At 48.8% G+C, this 23750-nt stretch overlaps 3 protein-coding genes and 1 pseudogene across 4 annotated transcripts; 2 read left to right on the top strand and 2 right to left on the bottom strand.

The window, feature by feature from the left end:
• The first annotated feature begins 1952 nt into the window (after window positions 1-1952).
• Window positions 1953-3328, top strand: LOC123413533 (annotated as a pseudogene).
• Window positions 3329-4607: 1279 nt separating this feature from the next.
• Window positions 4608-9380, top strand: LOC123413532 (vacuolar-sorting receptor 6-like). Its single transcript, XM_045106468.1, has 9 exons — window positions 4608-5199; window positions 6743-7223; window positions 7324-7700; window positions 7807-7890; window positions 7982-8140; window positions 8231-8313; window positions 8441-8737; window positions 8827-8933; window positions 9040-9380. Exons 1-8 carry the CDS (start codon window positions 4905-4907, stop codon window positions 8929-8931), a joined length of 1881 nt encoding a protein of 626 aa, XP_044962403.1. The 5' UTR covers window positions 4608-4904; the 3' UTR covers window positions 8932-8933; window positions 9040-9380.
• A 407-nt stretch (window positions 9381-9787) lies between these two features.
• Window positions 9788-12926, bottom strand: LOC123413534 (translation initiation factor IF-2). The gene is made up of 4 exons (XM_045106470.1): window positions 11985-12926; window positions 11742-11885; window positions 10800-10985; window positions 9788-10152 (listed from the first exon to the last, which is right to left on the bottom strand). The coding sequence occupies exons 1-4, from the start codon at window positions 12909-12911 to the stop codon at window positions 10072-10074; spliced, it is 1338 nt and encodes a 445-aa protein (XP_044962405.1). The 5' UTR covers window positions 12912-12926; the 3' UTR covers window positions 9788-10071.
• A 6125-nt stretch (window positions 12927-19051) lies between these two features.
• Window positions 19052-22954, bottom strand: LOC123410230 (cysteine-rich receptor-like protein kinase 26). Of its 2 annotated transcripts, XM_045103138.1 has the most exons (7): window positions 22753-22954; window positions 20799-21816; window positions 20411-20672; window positions 19916-20144; window positions 19658-19808; window positions 19332-19546; window positions 19052-19193 (listed from the first exon to the last, which is right to left on the bottom strand). In XM_045103138.1, the coding sequence occupies exons 2-6, from the start codon at window positions 21000-21002 to the stop codon at window positions 19349-19351; spliced, it is 1044 nt and encodes a 347-aa protein (XP_044959073.1). In that variant the 5' UTR covers window positions 21003-21816; window positions 22753-22954; the 3' UTR covers window positions 19052-19193; window positions 19332-19348. The 2 variants fall into 2 exon arrangements, with proteins under 2 accessions (XP_044959073.1, XP_044959074.1); XM_045103139.1 differs by lacking the exon at window positions 19052-19193 and having other exon boundaries at window positions 19236-19546.
• Between the last annotated feature and the right edge of the window lie 796 nt (window positions 22955-23750).

Below are 23750 nucleotides of genomic sequence, written 5' to 3'. Positions count from 1 at the left end.
TGAAGACTTTGATCGTGAAGATTCTGCGATAAAAATGATATTCCTCATAAAGAAATCAAAGATGAGGAATTCGGTTGTTCCTGAAGAAAAACTATCTGAAGACTTTGAAGTGTGAAGATTTACTCTTTCTGTTTCATTTTCTTCTTTCTTGAGTAATAGAAACACCGTACTGTTAAAGGGGGCCGAGGTAATACTACGGAATCTATTTCCTCATAATGCTCATCCTAAGGCTAAACCTACAAAAGCCTCAAATGAGGAATATGAGAGACATGAGGACTTTCACAGTTAAAAGTGCCGACCGTCACAAATATCTCCGACACATCACCGAACATATCCACTCCAACGGTCATATTATTTAAGGGCAATCATGTCAAATCATGTCGGGATGCTCCCAGGCTATAAATAGCCGCCCCACAACCACTAGCTGGTTGGCTGCTCCGCGAGAACTGACACTTGTCATAAGTGCAACCCAAATTCCTCAGAGCCTTCGAGAGTTAATCATCAGTGAGGAAATACCCCAAACACCAACCCACAAACCAAAACCAAGTGATTGAGCATCACTGAAGAATTATTCATGTGTGGAATCGAAGCCTTTTACCTTTGAGGACTGTGCATCCTCCAAACGGTTAGGCGTCATGCTCTAGAGCAATCCAGCAGTCAATTGTGGATCATCGGGTGACCAAGTTTGTGAGGGTTTGGAAGTCTGCCCTGAAGACTTACCACGAGTGTTCGGCGAGGATTGTGTGTCCTTAGCTCAAGGAGAATACGGGACTGTGTGTCCCGGGACTATGTGTCATTTGGTTTCAATACCAAGCCGCTCCGAACCAGACGTACGACTGTCACAGCAGTTGGAACTGGGTCGTCAACAACAGTCTTCATCGTGACACTGGTTCTATTTCTTCAACTCTCCATAATCCTTAGTATTACTTGTTGAAGATTCTCTCTGTTACTGTTTGAAGAATTTGCTGAAGACTTTGTCTGAATTTCCTCAACTTGAAATTCTTCAGATCAGTAAATCTTCACCTGCATGTTTTATTCCTGAACTGGTTCCAATGCATTTTTTACTTCACTTGATAATTTGTCCTAAAATGTTTATGTGTGCACTTTTCACCGGACGAAGGAAGTATGTTACTCTAACCCTCTCTTTCTTCATTAATTGTCTGTTACATCAGCATGTTTGCTAGTCTCAAGTACATGGTACTCCCTCCTTTCCGGTTTATAGGACTCAAATCTGAAATCTCATCAACCAAGGTGAATTATGAGTGGATGACACTAGTTTTAACTAGCCAATGAAATATTTCTCACATATTCAATTTTCGAGGCAATAAATGTAGCATCCTCCTTCTCATTGGACTTGCATGATGGATATAGAAAACGATGCATGCATAGCCACTCATTTCCTTTCTCTAAACTGTATGCATTAAATATGGCGTGAGACTCAAAGCATTTTAACTCTATTAGACTCAAAATAAGCCTAATATAATGAAAATCTAAAATTTTTAAGATGAGCCCTATAAACCGGAAAGTAGGGAGTAGTACCCAAGTTACTCCTAGTATGACCAGCCTTAGAGTATCTAGAAATGGATTTCCTCCACACGTACATTTACTAAACATTAAATCATAGGCTTATTAATGGTCATATAGATGTGTAAAGCGGATATGCAAATCCTAAATCAAGATACCCTCCCATGCCATTCATTAAGGGTGTGGCTAGGTCTCAGTCGACTGAGATTTAATCAAGTCTCACTCAAGTAACATAACATACAAGACAGAAAAAATAAAAAATAAAAAGAAAACTTTACATGGATCTTAACGTAAGATCTTACGAATATAGCATCGACAACTTAACTAAGTCTCAGTCGACTGAGACTTAGCAAGACTGATTCATTAAACACCGTTGGATATATAGGTTCCCAATGCCATAGCGCACACCACCGATCTATTCATCCTCCATGGCGCCCAAATCAATTCTAACACTAGCCCTCCTTGTAGTCCTGGTGACATTCTCCCATGGCGTCGCGGCCTCAGTGTCGTCGTCGCCTCCGCCGCTCAACGGCAGCGTCGGCGCTGGCTTCAGCCTCCGGCTCATCGCCAACGACCAGCTGACACACTACGACCTGGCGAGCCTCCAGCGACCAAGGAGCAGGTGAAGTGCAGGATCAAGCATCACATCCTGCCAACGAGCAATGGGATACGGCCGTTCATGTGCCCGCTGGAGGATGCGGTATACGCCGTGCTGGTGGGCGTCGGCACGGGGGCTGGGTTCCAGAATTACCACCTCGCGCTGGACATGGGCGGCGGCTTGTCCTGGATGCAGTGCTTGCCGTGCCCGCACTGCCGACCGCAGCTCAGCCCGGTGTTCGATCCAACCAAGTCCCCGACCTTCAGCAACGTCCCAGCGCACAACTCCGTCTGGTGTCGTCTGCCCTACCAGCCACTGCCAAACGGGGCGTGCCAGTTCCGCATTGCCTACCGGGACAACACCCATGCTTCGGGCTACCTCGCCAGGGACACCTTCTCCTTCCCCGCCGGGAACGACGATGTCGTGCCGCTGCCGGCTATCGTCTTCGGCTGCGCCCACCAGACCGAGCACTTCAAGAACCAGGACACCGTCGCCGGCATCCTCGGCTTGGGGATGGGGCCGGCGGGCAAGCCTCCGACCGCCTTCACCAAGCAGGTCCTCCCGGCCCACGGTGGCCGCTTCTCCTACTGCCCGTTTGTGCCTGGGACGAGCGTCTACAGCTACCTCCGGTTCGGCAGCAACGTCCCGCCGCCGAACGCGCACCGCCAGAGCACGCTCGTCCTCGCGCCGGCCCTGAGGAGCGAGGCCTACTTCGTCAAGCTCGCTGGGGTCAGCGTCGGCGTCAACCGGCTGTCCGGCGTCACGCCAGCCATGTTCCGGCGCACCGCGCACGGGACGGGCGGGTGCATGGTCGACATCGGCACGAGGATGTCTGCGTTCATTCACGCGGCGTACGTCCACATCGATCATGCCGTGCGGCAACACCTGCAGCACCGCGGAGCACATATCGTGGTCGTGCAAGGCCACACGTGCGTGCAGCAGCCGGCGCCGCACCATGACGTCCTTCCGAGCATGACGCTCCATTTCGAGAACGACGCGTGGCTCCGGGTCATGCCGGAGCATGTGTTCATGCCGCTCCTCGTCGGCGGCCACCACTACCAATGCTTTGGCTTCGTCTCCTCCACGGACCTGACGGTCATCGGCGCCCGGCAGCAAGTCAACCATCGCTTCATCTTCGACCTCCATGATACCATACCCATCATGAGCTTTAATCCCGAGGACTGTCACCTAGATGGCGCATGAAGCTAAAACTTAAAAAACTTAAAAATATCCTAAAACTTAAAAAACTTTTCATAAATTAAAACATATAGTTTATTGACTCGTTAATTTTTTGCTGATTCAAAAGCGATCATGCAGTTCAAAAAATGTTCATTAATTTCTATAATTATTCCATTAAGTCCCAAAAAATTGTTGGTCGATTATAGATATGTTCACCGATTACAGAAATTATTTTAAAAAATGTTCACTGTAAAAAAAGAAAACTGTTTGCAAATAGTATAAAATATGCATGATTTCAAATATGTTCACGAGTTTAAAAAATAATTATTATTTTTAAAAAATGTACACCATTTCACAAAAACGAGCGTGATAGTGTATCTCTGTGATGTATTAAAATCCGGTCATTACCATTCGAGTTTACAATTTATTTCTTCCGTTGTGACGCAAAAACCGTTTTGCTAGACTATTACTAACAGTTGAAACGCTGGATGTTTTGACGTTTATGTGTATATATGAAAGAAATCTAAAAATGAATATTAGTTAAACTGATCATGTCCTCCTTGCCTGTTGCCCAGCCTCTAGGCCCAGCTCCAACCTAAGACGCGTCGCGTGTCAGGCCCCGGCTCATTTAGTCCATATCGTGCTTGGCCCATGATGAACCGTGCCGGCGTGCTGATGAGCTGGCATGGTTCGCCCAACCAGTTTAGCCCGTGTCGTGTTTGGCCCATGACAGACCGTGCCGACGTGTTGATGGGCTGGCTTGATTGGCCCGCCCGCGCTGTGCCTGGCCATGACGAACCGTGTCGGCGTGGTCGTGTGCTGGCCTGGTTGATCCGGCCAGCTTTTGCCGCTCCGACTTGGTCCGAGTCTTTGAGCAACTGAGCTAGCTCGGGACCGGCGCCTCGTACCGTCCAGGACGCAACGACACAGACGGCGGTATACCATTCAAAAGTAGACGGATGATGACATGATGTAGTACATGTGCTTGTACTACTATGACCCAACGCGCACGTCCGACCCGCAGTCCACGCCTCGGTCGTGTGAGGTCGAGAAGAGACTCGCTCGCACGCAGGCCAAAACCATGACTCGACCGTGGATGGGGTCTCGAGACCGACCGACCCAACACGTACGTCTCCAACTCCAAGCCCAAAAGTCTCGAGTCTCGCTCTGTTTTCCATCTCGTATATTTTCTGCTTTTTTCCGATATAAGGAAAAGGAAAAAGGTGCGCCTCTCCTTTCCCGCTCCTACCCCCGGCCCCAATACCGCATCCGCCACCAGCACAGCAGCACACACAACACAGACACAGACACAGACACCGCCCTCCTCCGTCCACCCCCCCATGTCGCCTTCCCTTGCACGTCACTTAAGCCTTAACCCAAGCAACCAGCGCGAGCTCCATCAGCCAGCCCTCCTCCTCGGCAGATAGCAGCAGCAGTACAATCCAAGCAACACCACCCCTCCCACCTCCCGTCGTCATCATCATCCCAAGCCCGTCTCCCTCGCAACGCACGCACGAGCCATTTCTTCTCCTCCGAGCCCACCTCTCTCTCCCTCCCTCCCCACCAGACGCCCTCTTGCTACCTCGACAGGCGCGTCGCGGGAATGGGCGGCGGCGGCGCGAGGCCGCTCCTGGCAGCCGTCCTCGTGGCGGCGGCGATGGTGGCGCCGGCGCGGGGGCGGTTCGTGGTGGAGAAGAGCAGCGTGAGGGTGCTGGCGCCGGAGCACATCCGGGGCCACCACGACGCCGCCATCGGCAACTTCGGCGTGCCCGACTACGGCGGCACGCTCACGGGCGTCGTGCTCTACCCGGACAAGAAGGCCACGGGATGCGCCGAGTTCCCCGACAGGTTCAGGTCCAAGTCCGGCCGCCCCGTCGTCCTCCTGCTCGACCGCGGAGGTACCCACACACCACTAGCTCAGCAGTTTGCTTCAGTTGTTACTTACCGCCTTGAGTGATTGATTGATTGATCGACTGATTCCTGGCTTCGGCTAATCCTCACGGGGATGACCAAGACATTTCTGATGTGCGACTGCGCGAGTTTGAGTTGCCCGACGACGATTTATGGTGCCGCAGAGTTCATTTTTTCCAACGATTATCTGTTAAATCGATCAATGATGTGCTAATGTTAATTAGGAAGCTACTCCTGGTTACATACTTTACTACTACTATTAGTACACTAATGGAGTAATATACAGTCTATTACGTACACATGCTAATTAATTTAGTGCTAGTAGGAGTCGTATTATAAACTGGTTCGCAAAAAAAAAATTAGTAGGAGTAGGATTTTAAACTTGTTGATGTGGATATTTCTCCAACTTAGATATGAGAGATTGTGATCACAAGCTTTTTAATCTGCCGATGGGGGAAAGGGACTTTACAAGTGGAGATACATGTTGCCGTGTTCCATTTAGTCGTTCTGTAAAAGGTAGAATCAGGCGACTTTGTCTTGGTTGAATGTCATGTAAGTGGCCAAACATTCGAATTCAAACGAGATTTAGAAGAAAAAAAAGGTACCAGATTCAAACGCAAATTGTCCTACTGCTCGTCCATGGAGGTTCATATATACATACACGCGTCTGATGATTCTAGTCCGTGATTTGCTTATTAGTGCTTTTGGCAAATTCTCGTCAGGAACGAATTGTTAAAGTTCATATCAAAATGAAATTAGTACCCAAGTTGAATTGCGTGAGTTCGATTGCCAACGATTTATGGCGAATTTATGTCGATATCTTGGCAAATGTCAGAGCTATGCTATTGACGGGTCAAGTCAATGTGCAAATCTTAAATAGGCAAACATGCCAATTACTTTAGTGCCACTAGTTGTATTTTTCTACTTGGTTTATGATGATGTGGATTGATCTCCAACTTTAGTTATAGGGGAAGGGAGTTCACAATTGTGATCTGCTGCTAGTGGTCATTGAAAAGGTAGAATCATGCGACTTTTCTTGATCGAATATCATGTAACTAGTCAAGAAAAAAAAACTGACGGAATTATAACACAGAAAACTAATATTTTCCTCATGGATAATGTTCTGTTTGTTCCCCCTCTGTCTTCGTCAACAGTTTCAGATAACTGCCTGGCCTGACAGTTCTGAACCCAGAAAGCCAGAACAGTACATTCAGACATTCATGCAGTATACAGCCATTGCATTTGTTGGTGCCCATTTCATTTAATTTGATCCAACCATCGCAACGCACCTGATCACAACATTTCCACCACCAACTCCAATCAGTTGGTGCCGCAAGCAATTCCTTCAACCCAACGACAGCATCACGCAGACCAATTATCTGTCTCATCATCATTCCTTGATTAATTCCCAAGCAAAGAAAGAAACAATTCCACACTTTGATTGCAAGAAACATGAACGAATTCTGGTACAGCTCTCTGTAACTGTAAGCTGACGGTGTGACGACGACGTTTCATGTTTTATCCCACCAGAGTGCTACTTCGCGCTCAAGTCGTGGAACGCGCAGCAGGCGGGGGCGGCGGCGGTGCTGATCGCGGACACGGTGGACGAGCAGCTGCTGACCATGGACACCCCGGAGGCGTCGCCGGACACGCGGTACCTCGACAAGCTCAACATCCCGTCGGCGCTGGTGAACCGCGCCTTCGGGGAGTCGCTGAAGCGGATGGCGGACAAGGCCGACGCCGAGGGGGAGGTGGTGGTGAAGCTGGACTGGCGCGAGTCGATGCCGCACCCCGACGAGCGCGTCGAGTACGAGCTCTGGACCAACAGCAACGACGAGTGCGGCCCCCGGTGCGACGAGCAGGCAGCCTTCGTCAAGAGCTTCCGTGGCCACGCCCAGATCCTGGAGCGCGGCGGCTACGCCCGCTTCACCCCGCACTACATCACCTGGTACTGCCCCGAGGCGTTCCGGCTCACGCGGCAGTGCCAGTCGCAGTGCATCAACCACGGCAGGTAGGGGACGCCCGCCCGCGCGCCATTGCCGGCCGAGGAAGCTTCCTCCGGTATCTGCCATGGCTTTGGCTTGGCATGGTGACGATTGATGGGTGTGCAGGTACTGCGCGCCGGACCCGGAGGAGGACTTCGGGGAGGGGTACGAGGGGAAGCAGGTGGTGGTGGAGAACCTGCGGCAGCTGTGCGTGCACCGGGTGGCGAACGAGAGCGGGCGGCCGTGGGCGTGGTGGGACTTCGCCATGGACTACAAGCTGCGGTGCTCCATGAAGGAGAAGAAGTACAGCAAGGCGTGCGCGGAGGAGGTGGTGGCGTCGCTGGGCCTGCCGCTGGACAAGGTGCTGGCGTGCATGGGCGACCCCGACGCCGACGCCGACAACGCCGTGCTGTCCAAGGAGCAGGAGGACCAGATCGGGCGCGGGTCAAGGGGCGACGTCACCATCCTGCCCACGCTCGTCATCAACGACGTCCAGTACAGAGGTACTGTACCAGCTAGGCCGGCCGGCCGGCCGTTTCTTTGATTTCTCCGGCGATGAAAGAAGGGTGGTTTTGACATGATGACGGTGTGGCGTGCATGCGCGTGCAGGGAAGCTGGAGAGGACGGCGGTGCTCAAGGCCATCTGCGCCGGCTTCAAGGAGGGGACAGAGCCGCAAGTCTGCCTCAGCCATGGTGGGTATTACCATCACCAGCAAGGCCTTCATTTCCGACGACGAGACGGTGAAACGACGATGATGAACTTGTGACGGGCTTTTGAATGCAGACATGGAGACGAACGAGTGCCTGCACCGGAACGGCGGGTGCTGGCGGGACGAGGCGACGAACGCGACGGCGTGCAGGGACACGTACCGGGGCAGGGTCTGCGAGTGCCCCGTGGTGAACGGCGTCCGCTACGACGGCGACGGGTACACCCACTGCAAAGGTACCACCTCAACTTTCCTTTCCTCCACACGCCGGCGCTCGGGAAATTCTGCCGGTGTGCTCATGTCTCTCCCCTGTTTGTTCGTCTCAGCTGTTGGTCCGGGCAGGTGCGCGCTGAACCACGGCGGCTGCTGGGCGGAGACCAAGGGGGAGCGCACCTTCTCCGCATGCTCGGTACAATACAGCCACCTCCCTTCCCTGCTTCTAGCCTTCAGGGTTTCACTTAGGAAACCTCTGAACCTCATCGTCTTCTCCCCTGCATACCCTTGATCTCTGCTAACCTCACCAATGGTGGTGCCAGGACACGGCGTTGAGCGGGTGCCGGTGCCCGCCGGGGTTCCAAGGCGACGGCCACAAATGCGAAGACATGGACGAGTGCAGGGAGAAGCTGGCCTGCACCTGCCCGGACTGCCGCTGCAAGAACACCTGGGGCAGCTACGAGTGCGGGTGCAGGGGCAACCAGGTCTACATCCGAGGGGAGGACGTGTGCGTGGCCAACAGCATGTCCAGGTTCGGCTGGCTCGTCGCCGTCCTCGCCGTGTCCTGCGCCGCCGGCCTGGGGGTCGCCGGCTTCGTCTTCTACAAGTACAGGCTCAGGGTATGTCCTTCTCCCCAAAGCAAATGGTTAGCCAAGAAGACCTCTAGTGCGCAACAAGAACTGACTGTGTGTGTTTCATTGTTTGTCAGTCGTACATGGACTCGGAGATCATGGCCATCATGTCCCAGTACATGCCGCTCGACAGCCAGAACAACGAGCACCAGCCGCTCCGGCAGCATGCTCCAGACGCCTAGAGGTAATCAAATCATCCAGCCAAAAAATGTCTAGTCCTTACCTATGAAACAGATGATTTTCTTTGGGCCCTGAAAATGACTCGGGCTTCTGCATCTTGTGATGAACAGGCAATGGATGGAAATGGATCTGGAAATGGCAGCTTACAGAGTTTTCAAAGCTATCATGCTTTTCAATTATTATTATTTTTGGTTACTACTTCCCTTTCTATATATAGAAACAAGAGAATCATATGGTCTGTACAAAGCAGGCCGCAGGGGTGAGCTGTAGATACATACATAGCTAGGTAGGCATTTCTGCTCCCCTTGTGGTTGTGGATCACAATTCACAGGACATTAGACAGGTTACTTTCACTAAGGAAAAATTATACAAAGTGTTATGTAAAATGGATGATAACCAGTACCAGTCAGCACTTGTGTTTCTGTCATTTATTAACCTCTGTTTACTCGAACGCTCTCGTGGAAACATCAGGGGCTTTACTGTGACATGTATCGATACTGCTGTAAGTGCCACAGTTCTCAGAATCATTGGTAGATATACAGTTGAGAACTTGCTGGTTTTCTAGTGGGCACTGGGCAGTAGGATCCTTACAAGTAACCCAAATCTACTAATAATAGCTCCTTGAGTGGCTGACGCGTTGTCCTACAATCCATTCCTTCAACACCGGAGAGCATGATCAGGTTCTAGGTTTGTGCAGGTCCATGGTGTGATTCTGGTTGACCCTACTTGGGCACACGACTTGGGTACCCTGCAAACAGGGCTCCCTGCTGAGAGCTCACTCCCTCAACAACAAGAATACCATTTCATTTATAAAATTGCCCAAATATGCGATCCATGGTACAGGAGGAAACAGATCAATTCAGGCATTCATAATCTCATTAGCGCTTCAAAGAGGTAAGGGAGTTTGATTGTCATAAACAAATGGCGATCGACATTTCTAGAATCACAGCGGCGAGAAGAAAATCTCCCAAAAGAAATATTGATGTTTCCCAGTGATTTTATTTGTCTAACTAACATCTCAATAGAAGGAAGACGTGCTGCATGGGTTGAATATAACATCACACCTTCTCTCGAAACAAGGAAAATCCGCTAAATCTTCTTAGGGGCTAAATGAGATCTTACAACAGTGTATAAGAAGGCTTTTACTTGTACTGTTCTGAAACTTCACGGACAAACTTGTCCATGAATTGACACTTCCTGTCAAAACCCCAGCCAGGATTATTCTGCAAAACACAAGAAACTTCTTGTCACAAGTAGGAAGCAAATTTTGTCCACGCAAAAAAGAGAGTAATAAAATACATTCCGTATCAGCACATAAAATTATCCTTTTTAAGGTACCATTTGGAACAGCACACTATGATCTGAAATTCAAACGATTATGTTCTTTTTCCTTCAAAAACTATGGAGAAAAATGGCATTGCATAATGTTCTCTGCAAATATTTCAATATGTGATGCTTCAATATCCGTCAGCACTTTACAACAAGCTGACTTTAAGCATATGTGCTTAGCCAGCTAAAGTTAGATAGTATCAGCCATTTGCTCTCTTTGAGAAAGAAGTGCAAGCCATTATAGATCTATCTGGCACCCATACTCCCATAGACATACAGCTAGATAAGAGATGTTCTAAGACCACAGTTTTTTCTTTTGGAAGAGATCACAGTAGTTAAAATCATGTTTGGTATGCTAACAGAAGGCTGGTTTATTTTTAAACAAGCTGATTATTAATGGGTATGTTAGAACCTGCCAAGTTAAACAAGAATCATTTTGCTTCCATTACAACTAAATATTCAGCAGCTCAGTTATTCAAAAGGCTTAATTGACTCATAATACAATGCTGTCTAGAGCATCAGTTGTAATAAGAAGGCAAACCTTGAGAGAGAGTAAAGTTTTATCAGTAAACCGCTTTACTGAATTGGGTATGTTTTCTGGAAGAGTGTTGGCAACTCTTTGCAGCTCCCCTTCTTGTTGTATTGCAGTTACGACATCAGGCCCACTGTACATATCTATCAGCTCTTTCATATGGGGTGCCCTTTCCATGACATCTTTCACGGCTTCCTAAGAATGATACAGAAGATTAGTGGGTCAGTTGAGAACCGCAAAATGAACTCATATAGCAGTGAAGTGAATGCAAGTACACAACTGTGAATGCTAATGCATACAAGTAAGTTGACATTCAGGGGTACACTCCAAGCGGAAGTTGTAGATCAAGCATTTTTTTACATATAGAACTACCGATTCTGGTCCAAAATATATTAGTAGATTTGCTGTTAAATCTTAGATCTGCTTGATAATATTATAGTGTTATAAGCTGACATTCAGGGTACACTGAAAGTGGATTTGTAGAAGATATCTACTTGGCAAAAATATGCATATCAGCTTATAACACTAGAATATTATCAAAGTAGATCTGAGATTTAACAGCAAATCTACTGATACATTTTCAACCACGATCTAGGTAGTTATATATGTATACTACTGGACAAAGTTAGGGGAAGTTTGATTGCCAACATAACACGAGCATATAGATTGCAAACAGAAACTGTACTATTTTGATATTATTCTCTGGTCAATAATTTATTTATCAAGTCTAAAGCACACATTCTCATATCATCCAAATAGATATGGACACATTGCAAGCTATAACACAAAAGCAAGGTAAAAAAACTTGCCCGGTAGACTTACTCTGGCACACTCTGATGTATTTGGTTACTCATTGCGGCAAATTCAAGTACATCATACAGAAAATATCTACTTGCACAAACATTTCCAGGGTGAAGCAAGATATGGCACGAGGACAGTTAAACAAATCACCTCCCATTCTTCCTGGTTCTGGATGCCTTCATAAGCAACTATGAATGGCTTTACTTTCTGCAGCATCTCCTCCAATGACATTGGCGGCTTCTCCTCAATATCAGGATTACAAAAGCTCACATTGTACTCTGGCTCAAACTCAATCTGCACACACAAACATTCAAAGATAAAAACCCATCAGGAATTCAACAAGCACACACGGATCTTATAATTTTGATAACTCTGATGCAGTGCAGAGCGCACCATGTTATTGGTATGAATGGCGTCGAGAAGCCCATCATTCATCGGGTGTGGCAGTGCCTCATCTGCTGCCTCATCGAACGCCTCGTCCCAAATCTTCATCTTCTCAGGCCCAAGCCGCTTCTCGAGTTTCTCGCCATCGGCGTTGTCACCCAAGAAGACCTTTTCCCCCTCGTTCACGTCAGCAGGCCGACGGCCACCTTCCCGGCCACCTCCGCGCCCCCCGCGGCTCCCGCGCCCCCCTCTGCCGCCGCGTCCACCACCAGTATCGCCACGGCCCAGGAGCTCCAAAGCACGCTTCACGGCCTCCTGTGGCGCCATTTTCGGCTGCCCGCTTGGAGCCGAAGGGGTTGGAGCTTTCTTTGCCTCGCGACTTCGAACGAAGCGGTTCTCCTCGGGGGCCCTGTCCACCGGCTGCTGCATGCGCGGCACGCCGCGGCCGGCGCCGGAGGTAGGGATCGAACGCGGCGGCTCGGATGAGGAGGAGGATACGGTGGCTGCCCGCTCCGGATCGGAGGGGGAAGGGACGGATTCGAAGCGCTTTGTGAAGGTCGGTTGCTTGGGGGCATCTTCGTCGGATGGTGGAGGCGGCGGGGTAGGGGGCAGCGGGGATCCACGGCCGCGGCCAGCGCCAGAGAAGGACGAGAAGGACGGGACGGTGGGGGAGGGCGGGATCACGGGCTCACCGCGGCCACGGCCAGCATATGAGGGTGCGGAGAAGAGATCCGCGCCGTCGTCGTTGTCGGGGATGGGGCTCCCGGGAGCGCGCGGCGGCGCGGATGCGGAGGGCGGTAGGCCGCGCCCGCGCCCGCGCCCAGCGCCACCGTTGCCCCCGATGCCGGAGAAGGAAGAGAACGCGGCGGCGTAGGAGGATGGGAGGTGCGCGTGCCGCCGGGCGGCGGCGGCGGCGGCGGCGCCGATGCCTCGCATGGTGGTGGTGGGGGACGGGTTTAGCGCGCGATGCAGGCTAGGGTTGGGCTCGCGAGGTGTTCGACGGAATGGGCAGTGGACGGGAGTGGGGCCTGGAACGAATTTCGATCCGGCGTGGATCGAGGCCATTGGATCTCAGCCGATGGCTGTATTTTAGCCGTCCGATCTTCATTCTCCCTAGAAAATTTTAAGAGCAATATTCCACTTTGGCATATGATCACACTTTATTTTTGAATTGTTTGGACGGGGTGGACATTGGAGTGCATTTGTACTCAAAAACAAGGGCATTCGGCTTCTTGAGATGGTCCATCCTATAAGCATTGCCACGGACGCCATGGCCTTTTTGTTTGGCGTACGATCATCGAATCTTTTGGACCATCGTTCGCTAATAGAGTTTTTGAGGTGCCAATCCAATTGTTGGAGCATATATCTCCATATGTGGTTTTGATACTTGATGACAATTCCTATGGACTAATGGTTGCCTTAAGTTACATTTATAGGATTTGTCCATAGGCACTTCTTGAAGTCCATCTGTTGGGTTCAAGGAGTTTATATGATGACCAAGATGGTATTCAAGGTATTATCCAAAGAATGGTCATAGAGACACATGGTTGATCAAGATCTCAGACAAAGAGTAAATCAAGATGATCAACACACAAAGCGTACAAGATGTACCGAGGGGGATCAAGTGATCCCATGGTATGGTAAGCATTGTCCATTACGTGTTTGTGTACTAACCCATGGTCTTCGTGAGAGTTCTATGTGGGGGTTAGGTGTGTTTCCATGGGCTTGCGTCAAAGGGAAGATCTCATATAACCCATGGAGTATGACGTCAAGTTGTGATCGTCATCAAGATTGCGATGTGCAAGTTCAAGTGGATCAGCACGAAGATAGCATGTTTGAAGCTTGCCGTCCATTGTGGTGGCAATGGACTTGTGAAGATATGCTGAGGAAATGGCTCACCCATAGTGAGTATGGGGGAGCAATCAACTAGTCTTCATCAAGCCAACACAATCAAGAAAGGTGGTCCATCTTGAGGAAGCCAAGATCATCATCATCTAGCTCAAGAGGACGAGGTGCAAGGTATAGGTTTGCCCTTGATAGGTTTTCTGGTTAGGATAGATTGCTGTTCTATCAAGGGGGGCTCTCAAGTGAGTAGCTTGATCGTATCGTTCGTTGAAAGCTCAAACCATTTGCATCCTTGCATCATACTTCTTGGTTCTTGTTTGGTGTTTCTCTTTGTGAGTTTTAGAGCTTATGGTCATCTTCGTGACAAGCTCGAGTTCATCGAAAACGGAGTCCATATGCATCTACTATGATGTTTTCGATGTTGGAGTTTTTGCCGGTTCTTCATTCATGGATATCTCACATCTCTATATCCCTGTTTGGATAGCCCTTGTCGTCCTGAATCCAACAAGCTTGGGTTTGCTCGATTCGGAGCTCGTATGCGAAAGTTATGGTTGTTTCAGTGGCGAGCGGTAGTACCGCTGGACCTAGCGGTAGTACCGCCAGAGTTGGCGGTAGTACCGCTGGCTCGCGGTAGTACCGCCCTTGGTCAGCGGTAGTACCGCTCCAGGAGCTTAGTACCGCCTGCCTAGTGGTTGTTCGTGGACGGACCTTTTTGCGAAGACTTTCTTGGCGGTGGTAGTGCCGTTGCACTACCAGGGGCCCAGCGGTAGTACCGCTGGGGCCAGCGGTAGTACCGCTGGAGTGCCGGCGGTAGTACCGCTGCAGCCAGCGGTAGTACCGCTAGCTGGCGGTAGTACCGCTGGAGTGCCAGCGGTAGTACCGCTGAAGCCAGCGGTAGTACCGCTGGAGCTCGGGCAGAAAGTGGGGGTAACGGTCTGATTCCTTCCCCCACTATATAAAGGGGGTCTTCTTCCCCCTTGGTCTTATCCATCAGTTGAGCTCTTGTTCTACCTCCATTGTTGACATTCTTAGAGCTTGATTACTCTCTATCCCTCCAATGATTCTTGCTTGTTCTTGAGGGAAAAGAGAGAGGAGATCTAGATCCACATCTCCACCAATCACTTTCTCCTCTATGTGAGGGGAACCCCTTGGATCTTGATCTTGGAGTTCTTTGTGAGCTCCTTGTTCTTCCTCTCATATTTCTCCATAGCTTTTGTTGTTGTGGAGGGATTTGAGTGTGAGGGACTTGACCACTTCGTGTGTTCTTGCCATTGCATTAGTTGCATCGGTTTGAGTTCTCCACGGTGATACGTGGAAGTGAGAAGTTGAGAAGCTTACTACCTTTGGTACTTAGTACCCTAGGTATTGTTCTTCGTGGATGTTTTGGCATCCTACAAGCTTGGTGGTGTCTCGGAGCTCAATCATTGTGGTGTGAAGCTCCGGGCAAGCGTCGGGGCCTCCAATTAGGTTGCGGTGATAGCCCCGAGCAATTTGTACGGGTACCGGTAACCGCCCCCAAGGGTTGCCACGTGTACGGGTTCGGTGACCGCCCCCAAGGGTTGCCATTTGTACGGGTTCGGTGACCGCCCTCAAGGGTCCCTTAGTGGAATCACGGCATCTTGCATTGTGCGAGGGCGTGAGGAGATTACGGTGGCCTTAGTGGCATCTTGGGGAGCATTGTGCCTCCACACCGCTCTAACTGAGATTAGCATCCGCAAGGGTGTGAACTTCGGGATACATCATCGTCTCCTCGTGGCTCGGTTATCTCTTACCCGAACCCTTTACTTATGCACTTTACTTTGTGATAGACATATTCTTTATTGTAATATATCTTGCTATCACTTAGTTGTTTATCTTGCTTAGCATAAGTTGTTGGTGCACATAGGCGAGCCTAGTTGTTTGTCGGTTTTGTGCTTGACATATTAAACGATTAGTTTTATTCCGCATTTGTTCAAGCCTAAACCTTAACTATTTTAAAGCGCCTATTCACCCCCCCCCCCTCTAGGCGACATCCACGTCCTTTTCACCAATGCAAAGATTTTTATTCCTCGTACAGGACATTGTAGTTAGCATAGTTAGACAAGATTACCTATAAACACCATTTACAGTAAGTAATCAGTGTAATTAACTTCCAGCCAACAACGTGGTTTTGAGTGAATTTATAGAACATTACTTCTATACTAAGAGCAACTTCAACGAGAGACCTATTTCGTTCGTCGTCGTCTGTTTGGATCCGCGTGGACAGAAAAATCGATCCAATGCACCGATCTAAACGGACGCGCATCCGTTTTTCGTCTGCGTGCCGATCCAATTTAAAGCCTAATTTGGATCAGCGTGGACACAAAGTGGATGCGGACGACGTGCACGTACTCCACCCCCTAGCCTGCTAGTCGGTGGCACATTGATCGTTATCCATCCCTATCGACAACGTCAACAACTAGCCCTCGCCTTGTCCCCAGCCCGTCGCCCTGCCGTCCAGTTCTGACGCCTCCCCTCGTACCTGTCCAGCGCCTATCCACGCTGACGATTTCGGGAGCATCCGAGCTCGAGCACTGAATCGCCGTGTCCAATAAGATTTACCTTCCAACACGGGCCTCACTTTACTGTAAATATGTCAGGAGGCTGAGCCATCGCTTTTTTTTCTCAAACCCGGCATCCCCTTTTCATTTCAATTGCTCAAACGGAAAGATAACAATGTATCGGATCATTACGGTTTAGTAGACTATTATGCAGCGACAACGACAGGGCAACCTCCGTAGACAGGTCGATACAGGTCTCCAGCGCACCTCCCGCTCAGGTGCATCAGCTTGCCACGATGATGCTGATGCAGGCCCCGGGGGTTCGACTAGCCTGTCAGTCTCCTACGGCCGCTGGAGACGAAAAAGGGTTTCTTTCGCTTTGTATGTATTATAAACCATAACAAATGACGACACCGACGGATCAATAAAAACGCAAAAGACTCGCGACCGCTGCACCCACCAAGGATCTTCCACCTAGGGCTGGGCATATAACCCAAAAACCGATGCACCGAACCGAAATAACCGGCACCGAAGCCGAATACACCGAAACCGAGAGCTTCGGTAGTACGATCGGTCTGCATATATGCAAAACCGAAATTAGTTCGGTAAATTCGGGTTTAGCCCTCGGTCAACTGAACTGACCGAACACCGAGTAAAAAAGAGGCCCAGCCCGGCCGGCCCATCACTACAGCCTACAGGCCATGCCCGCTTGCCCCAATCCCCTGCCCTGCAGCCGCACGCGTGAGGAGGACCGAGGTAGCGACTAGCGAGCGAGCCGCCGCCGTCTGACCGCTGCGATTCAATTAGCCGGCGTCTGACCGATGCGATTCAATTCGCTTTTAACATGCAGGCATGCAGTGCTACAGGCACTGAGAGCCCTGTCAGTCAGAGTCTCACATAGATTCCTGCTACTGCTAGCCTTTTCTATTATTTAATCGGTGATGTCCGGTCACACCGATGACCGAACCAATTTCTCGGTGCACCGGATGCTCGGTTTGGCATTTTTTAGTTAACTGATCGGTCAACAATTTCTTACAACCGAATTTTCACACAGACCGAAGAACCGCACCGTTCGGTTCGGGGGAACCGAATGCCCAGTCCGACTGCCACCCAGCTCCGGTACTCCAAGTGGCGATACCCATCAACAGCTCCCAGAAGGAATGCGACGATGACGATGCTGCTGCCAAGGGTTTCCCTGGTACGCGACGAGGAGCGAGGAAGGGTGGACCCAACATCCTCCAGAAAGGTTTGACGACACCCAAAGGCGTCATCGCATCGGCCGGGCCGACAAGGGTTTCCCCCGATCCCAACATGCACCTCGAGCACTCCGGACCCTTCCACCAAACCGACCTTCACAGCGGCGAAGAGGAGCCGGGACTAGGAGCAGCAGCACAGTCGGCATGCGTGAGGGCTCAACCTCCACCGTCGACGACGGTAGCCGCCCAGACGCAATAGCAGGAGCATACCGGGCCCGTGGGCCCACAGGCCCGGCCGAGACCCCCCGCCCGTAAAGCTCTCGCCATCGCGCTGCAACAGGCAGGCCGTCGGCGATGCAACCACACGTCCAAGCTGCTCCTCCTCACCACCACGCAGAAGACAACACAGCCACGCTGGCCCGCTAGGACCCAGATGAGGCCCGCAGGGCCTAGATATGGGTCGCGGGCATGCCTCGGCCACCTCGCACCATCATGCCGCCCTGCCGCCAAGATGCAGCGCCGCCACCTCACCCATCGCCGGCCACCACCGCCGGGTCGCCGGACCGCAGCCAGGCCGAGCTGCACCGTCGCCGCCCCCGGCCCCGGGAAGGGGGAACGCGCGCGCGGGGAAAGGAGGGCCCGCCGCCGAAGGCACCACCCGGGCCAGCGTCGGGGGTGCCTGACGACGACGACACCACCCGGGCCAGCGTTGGGAGGCGGCGCGAGGGCAGATGCGGGAGGGGGGAGGAAGGGAGCGGAGGCGGGGGAGCTTGACCAGCGGCCGGCGGCGGCGGCGGGAGGGGGGAGGGCGGAACCCTAGCGGTCGCCTCGCCGCTGGAGAAACTTGATAAGTACTTCCTTCGTTTTTAAATCTAAAACCTTTCAGAGATTCTACTATGAACTACATACGTAGTAAAAGAAATAACTCATACTTTAAAATATGTCTATTCATCCGTATGTAGTTTATAGTAGAATTCTAAAATATGTAGTCCATAGTAGAATTATAAAATATGTTATATTTAGAAACGGAGGGAATAGAGCTTCCCTGTAATTCAGCATACATACGGCTTAATTCCCCAGTTGGAAGAAACAGAGGAACCTGTACTCTCGTCCCAGCGTGGTTGGTTCTCATCTAACTAGTCCCTTGAGCTCCTCTTAAGAGCTCCAAAACACAACTTGAGATAAATACTCCCTCCGTCCAATTTTTTTTGTGTTTGTATAAAAATGAATGTATCTAATCATATTTTAGTATTTTGATACATTTGTTTTTGGACAAACCTAAAATAAGAATTTTGAAACGGAGGGAGTAAATACGAGCGAGGCCATTCTACGTTCCATCGGATTGCAAAACTAACGTCACGTTCCGTTCAGCGGTTCAATACAGGCCCTAACAATTACAGTATTGGTAAAACGCAAACAGTAATGTAGAGGTTTAGGAAGGCCGGGCAACACCCCCACCGGCGTGCTTCATTTTCAGGTTCAACGACAGAAACGCCATCGGTCTAGACAGCAGAGATGAAGCATTGCTGGGGACGCTTGCAGGTTGCAACATACACGATTCTCTGACAAAGGGTCAGTAACACGCGCGACCAAGATAACGCCTACCCCTTGCATGATTCTCTCAAAGGCGCGCGGCATCGATCCAGTGGCTCACCACACTGCATATGGGTGCAAGGTGTCAGGTACTAGGTACAAATATGTCGGAATACCATGTCTAGTTTGTACTTTCTGTGGGATCAATGAAAAAAGTAAGACCTAACAAAGTACATAAGTACATGCCCGTTAAGTGATCATACCGGGCCTGACGATGACATTACATTGTTAATACTGTTGAGATATCTTTCAATCCCTGAAGCATATCGATAACCTGCATTATCGGAGGCCTTTTGGTGCGGTCAGGGTTCACGCACATTAGTCCTACCTGGATGCATCTCTTTATTTGCTTGGAATATGTTTCTAGAGACTCGTTGCATGGCGATATTTGCAACACAACCCTCCATTTTGTAAGTGCCTGAACAAACAGCTACATTGTTATTATCAAATGTAAAATGCACCATGCATGGTCTTTGACTCTTTGTGAAAAAGAACTATCATTTTTAAATATGATATAACTATTCCTTACACGCTCGATATAATCATCTGGAGATTCTCTAGTAACGTCTGGGTAGTCCTTGTGCCCGGTTATTACCTCCATGATTATTACACCCAAACTGAATATGTCTGATTTAGGTGTAATTGTACCTCCATGAAATATTTCGGGTGGCATGTAACCACTGAATCACAACATGAAAATAAATTTGAAGTGTTCAAATTTACCGCAAGCAAAACACATCTTGCTTTTGGCTAAAATGCAGGGGATTAAAAAGTCGCATTAACTCACAATGTTCCATGACGAGATTCAGTGTAAAGTGTTTGTTGTTGATCAAGTAGTCTTGACAGACCAAAGTCTGTGATTTTTGGTACCATACGATCATCCAGCAATATGTTCGCAGGTTTAAGGTCCAAGTGAATGATCTTCGTATCAGTTTGCTCGTGAAGGTGACATAACCCATAGCAAATCCCCTCAATTATATTGTAGCGTGTGCTCCAATCAAGTCCAGAAGATTCATCTACAATTGGAACCAGAACTAGAGCATTCTCAGAGATGTTACAGAAAATCCATTATCGTTGTTATCCAAATAATATATGAGAGTGCTACAAAATTCCATTTTATGTTCTCGTTTGACACTTAATGGACTCGTATAATATATCATTATCACATATTAAGTTCTTGTAACACTAGTATACAATGCTGTTCTTATGAGCTATGCTCGGACCTCACAAATTACAACTCAAATAAAGATGAAGAAAGATATTACCATATTGAATGTGGTACCTGATAGATGTTTATCAAGGCTTCCCTTGGGAAGATACTCCAAGCAAAGTAACCTTTCAGTCACCTCCGCAAAAACATGTTTCCCATTGCACAACTGAACCTCATTCCATGTTTCATAGCAGTAGCCTAGAAATCGTACTATATTGGGGTGCTTAAGCATCATAAGATGATAAACCTCATTCTGAAATTGTTCCTGCGAACCAGGCATCCATGATGGCACAATCTTCTTCACAGCAATCGTTTCCCGAGTTTTTAGCACTCCCTGTTTAAAGTGTCTTATTATTATGAATATGCATTTTTGGATCAACTTAAGTTACGCATATCTTAATTATGGAAGGGAGACAAAGTTTCAAACAAAATAAGTATAATGTTTATACCACAAGTTTACCTTATATACCACACCAGAACTACCCTGACCAAGTTTTCGCTCAGTGCTGAAGTTATTTGTCATTTGTTTCAAAATTTCAAATGATATAGCGTATGCTGAACTCTGGTTCAGCGGTAAGCTTATTGGGTTTGGGGCTCCCCTGGAGGGCTCACTAGTGATGTATACCCTTAGACGCAACCCCCCTGTAACACGTGGCGAGAACATTCCACTCTGTTCCAGTGGATGATATGATGTTGCAGCGTCATCAGAGTAACTCAAGAACGAGTACGAATTCAGTCTGACGACGCCAAGGGAGGACTTGGAACCTTTGAGGGACCTGTTGACGTTGTATACACACGCCTCAAGAACAAGCTCGGAAAGACTAGATGGATCCCACACATCGAAGTAAAAAGCGTTCGTTCCACATTGGGTTCAGATCTTTCTCCTTGACGGTCGTCTGGAACTGGTGATAATCGAAGGAAAGCCTAACACAAGTACTTGCAGAACCTTGCTCATCCTTGGGCAAGAGGTCATGAGCACTTACTACCTCCACGCACAACCTCATTGCTGAGGAAAACTGAAGTGGGCGCATGCCGTTATTCATGGGTTCTTGAAATCTGATGGAAACCTCGTTAGTAATGCATACTTGCAGAGCCAAAACCCCCTTAGCTTCACGGGGGAACACCCCATTCTTCAGTAGTGGATAATACATGACATCCCTCGTAGAGTCAGGCGTAACACACAGGCTGACCTTGCCGAGCAATGACCTGGAGCTTTCAATCGATTTATCGACGCCATAAACAAAAGCTTCAAGAGCAAGCTTATCAAGATTATGTTCATCAGACATGTCGAAGTAGAAGCTCTCGTTCCACGACGGGCTCACGTCCTTAAACTTGGTACTCGTGCGGAACTGCTGAGAATCAAAGGTAACCACGACAAAGGCACTTGTAGAACCTTTACTATGCTCTGGGAATAGTTTGTGAACGCGAATGATCTTGGCGACCAACTTAGACCATGCCATTGTATCTATCCAGCGACGCTGCACACAAGAGAAGAAAAAACTGAATTGCGTTAGCAGCATCACCTACAACTACAAATACAAATAGGACCCCATGAACCAATGAACGGTCAGCCATAGCATCTGATTTTAAACATTGTTTTCGGACACACTTCACCAAGGATGTCATGTATCGAGAGGGCAAAATTCGGCCTCAACATTTTTAAATGTTTATTATAAGCGGCGATCATGGATCAAGACACTACTGCCAGCCCCCGCGTCGTCTCCCCTGGACTGGAGGCGACTCGGGCGGACCTCTGCTCCAGCCGCCGAAGCACCCCCTCATAGGCCCTTCGCCGCCGTCGCCGGCACACGTGAGGGGTTGCCGGTGCTAGCTGCTGTGGGGATCCGGCTGGTGCTGCCGCCATCGGGTGGTTCCAGATCTGGGCAGGCGTCGGCGTTCTTCAAGCTATAATAGCTACAGGCTAGCCAACTACACAAGGATCCGATATACAAGCTGCAGGCTAGAAGGGGGAAGCTAAATTAGAAAGCGATCAAGAAGACAAAAATTATCGACGCAACGATGAAACTAAAGAGACGAGTTCCAAGCACATCGCCCACAAGACATGAGACATCGGTTCGACAACATCGTTGAACACCTTCGCATCCTCCCAGAGGTGTTGATTTGGAACATTCTATTTACTTGCAATTATTAAGAATGGAGTGCCTAGAAATGGAGACATGGATAAACGAAATCCTCTGCTACCAGGCGCATAAGCTTGCGGAGCAGGAATCGACAACGCTGCTGTTTGCTGGCTTGATGATATATAGCTTAAGGTGAAGACGGTACATACAAGCAGGGAAGAGACCCGCAACAAACTGGATGGTTTAGATAAGTAAGAACAGCTAGCGCCGTAACGACCAGGAAAGAAAATGGGAATCTCACGACAATTAACCAAGCAAGTTAAGATTGCTCACTGGCAAGGCGAAAGACCGGATGCGGGATGCGCCAGTCGAGAAGAGTGGGTCGATGGAGGCCGGAGATGAAGGATTGCGTAGGCTCCTGTAACAGCGGAGAGGAAGGAAGAGGAACAAGACGGAAGCAGTGCAGGATTTGTCCAGCCCGTATGCAGATCTGACTGGATACACGCCAGTCAAACCGGCGACTTGATGAATTGATACTGTGAAAGTAAAACGAGAGAGAAGGGAATAAATGATAGAATGGTTGCTTTCATTGATGAATTTATGGGTATATATACCCTGATACAAAGGCGGTTACAAAGGAGCGGTTCCCAAAAGTGGAACCGACATAAGCAGGGATTAACCCTTTAATTAACATAATTAATTAATTCCTAACACTCCCCCTAATCAATGCTTCTCTATCAATATATATCATCTTGATAAAGACTTCTCTTTGTATGCGCCTTTGAGAATGTTCATCATCTTCATCTTGTGAAAGCCTTTGTATAATCTTGAGTCTCCCCCAAAAACCCTGTGGGAAAAATATGAGGAGAATAGTGTAGATATGTTGCTAAAACTTCTTTAAACCCTATGGGAAAAATAAGAAGAAAATGATACAACATATAATGATTATTGTCTCGTGATAACTCATTTGAGAAAACCTTTGTAGAAGGATAAAACTCATCTTTGAGTTTAGAGGACAATAAATATGTCTTGAGTACTTCCTTTAAAAACCCCGGTACGGAAAATAGAAAGTATAACATATGATGTTTGATAACATATTTCCTCAACTAAAACCATTATGAGAAATTTTGAGAGAAAACTCATAAAGGAAAAAGTGCATCTGACATGCCATTGAAAACTCCTTTAAAACCCAGTAGGAAAAATATAAGGAGAAAATGATATGGCATATATAGATACCTGTGTTTATATTATCTCATTAAAAAAACTTTTATGAGAAACCGTTAGGAAAAACTCATCAAGGGAAAAAGAGTACAATATATGCAATTTGATGA

This window comes from Hordeum vulgare, chromosome 7H (assembly GCF_904849725.1).
Source record: "Hordeum vulgare subsp. vulgare chromosome 7H, MorexV3_pseudomolecules_assembly, whole genome shotgun sequence".
In the NCBI taxonomy this organism is placed as follows: Eukaryota; Viridiplantae; Streptophyta; class Magnoliopsida; order Poales; family Poaceae; genus Hordeum; species Hordeum vulgare.
The sequence above is the reverse complement of the archived record's forward strand: the minus strand, read 5'-3'. Positions and strand labels throughout refer to the sequence as shown.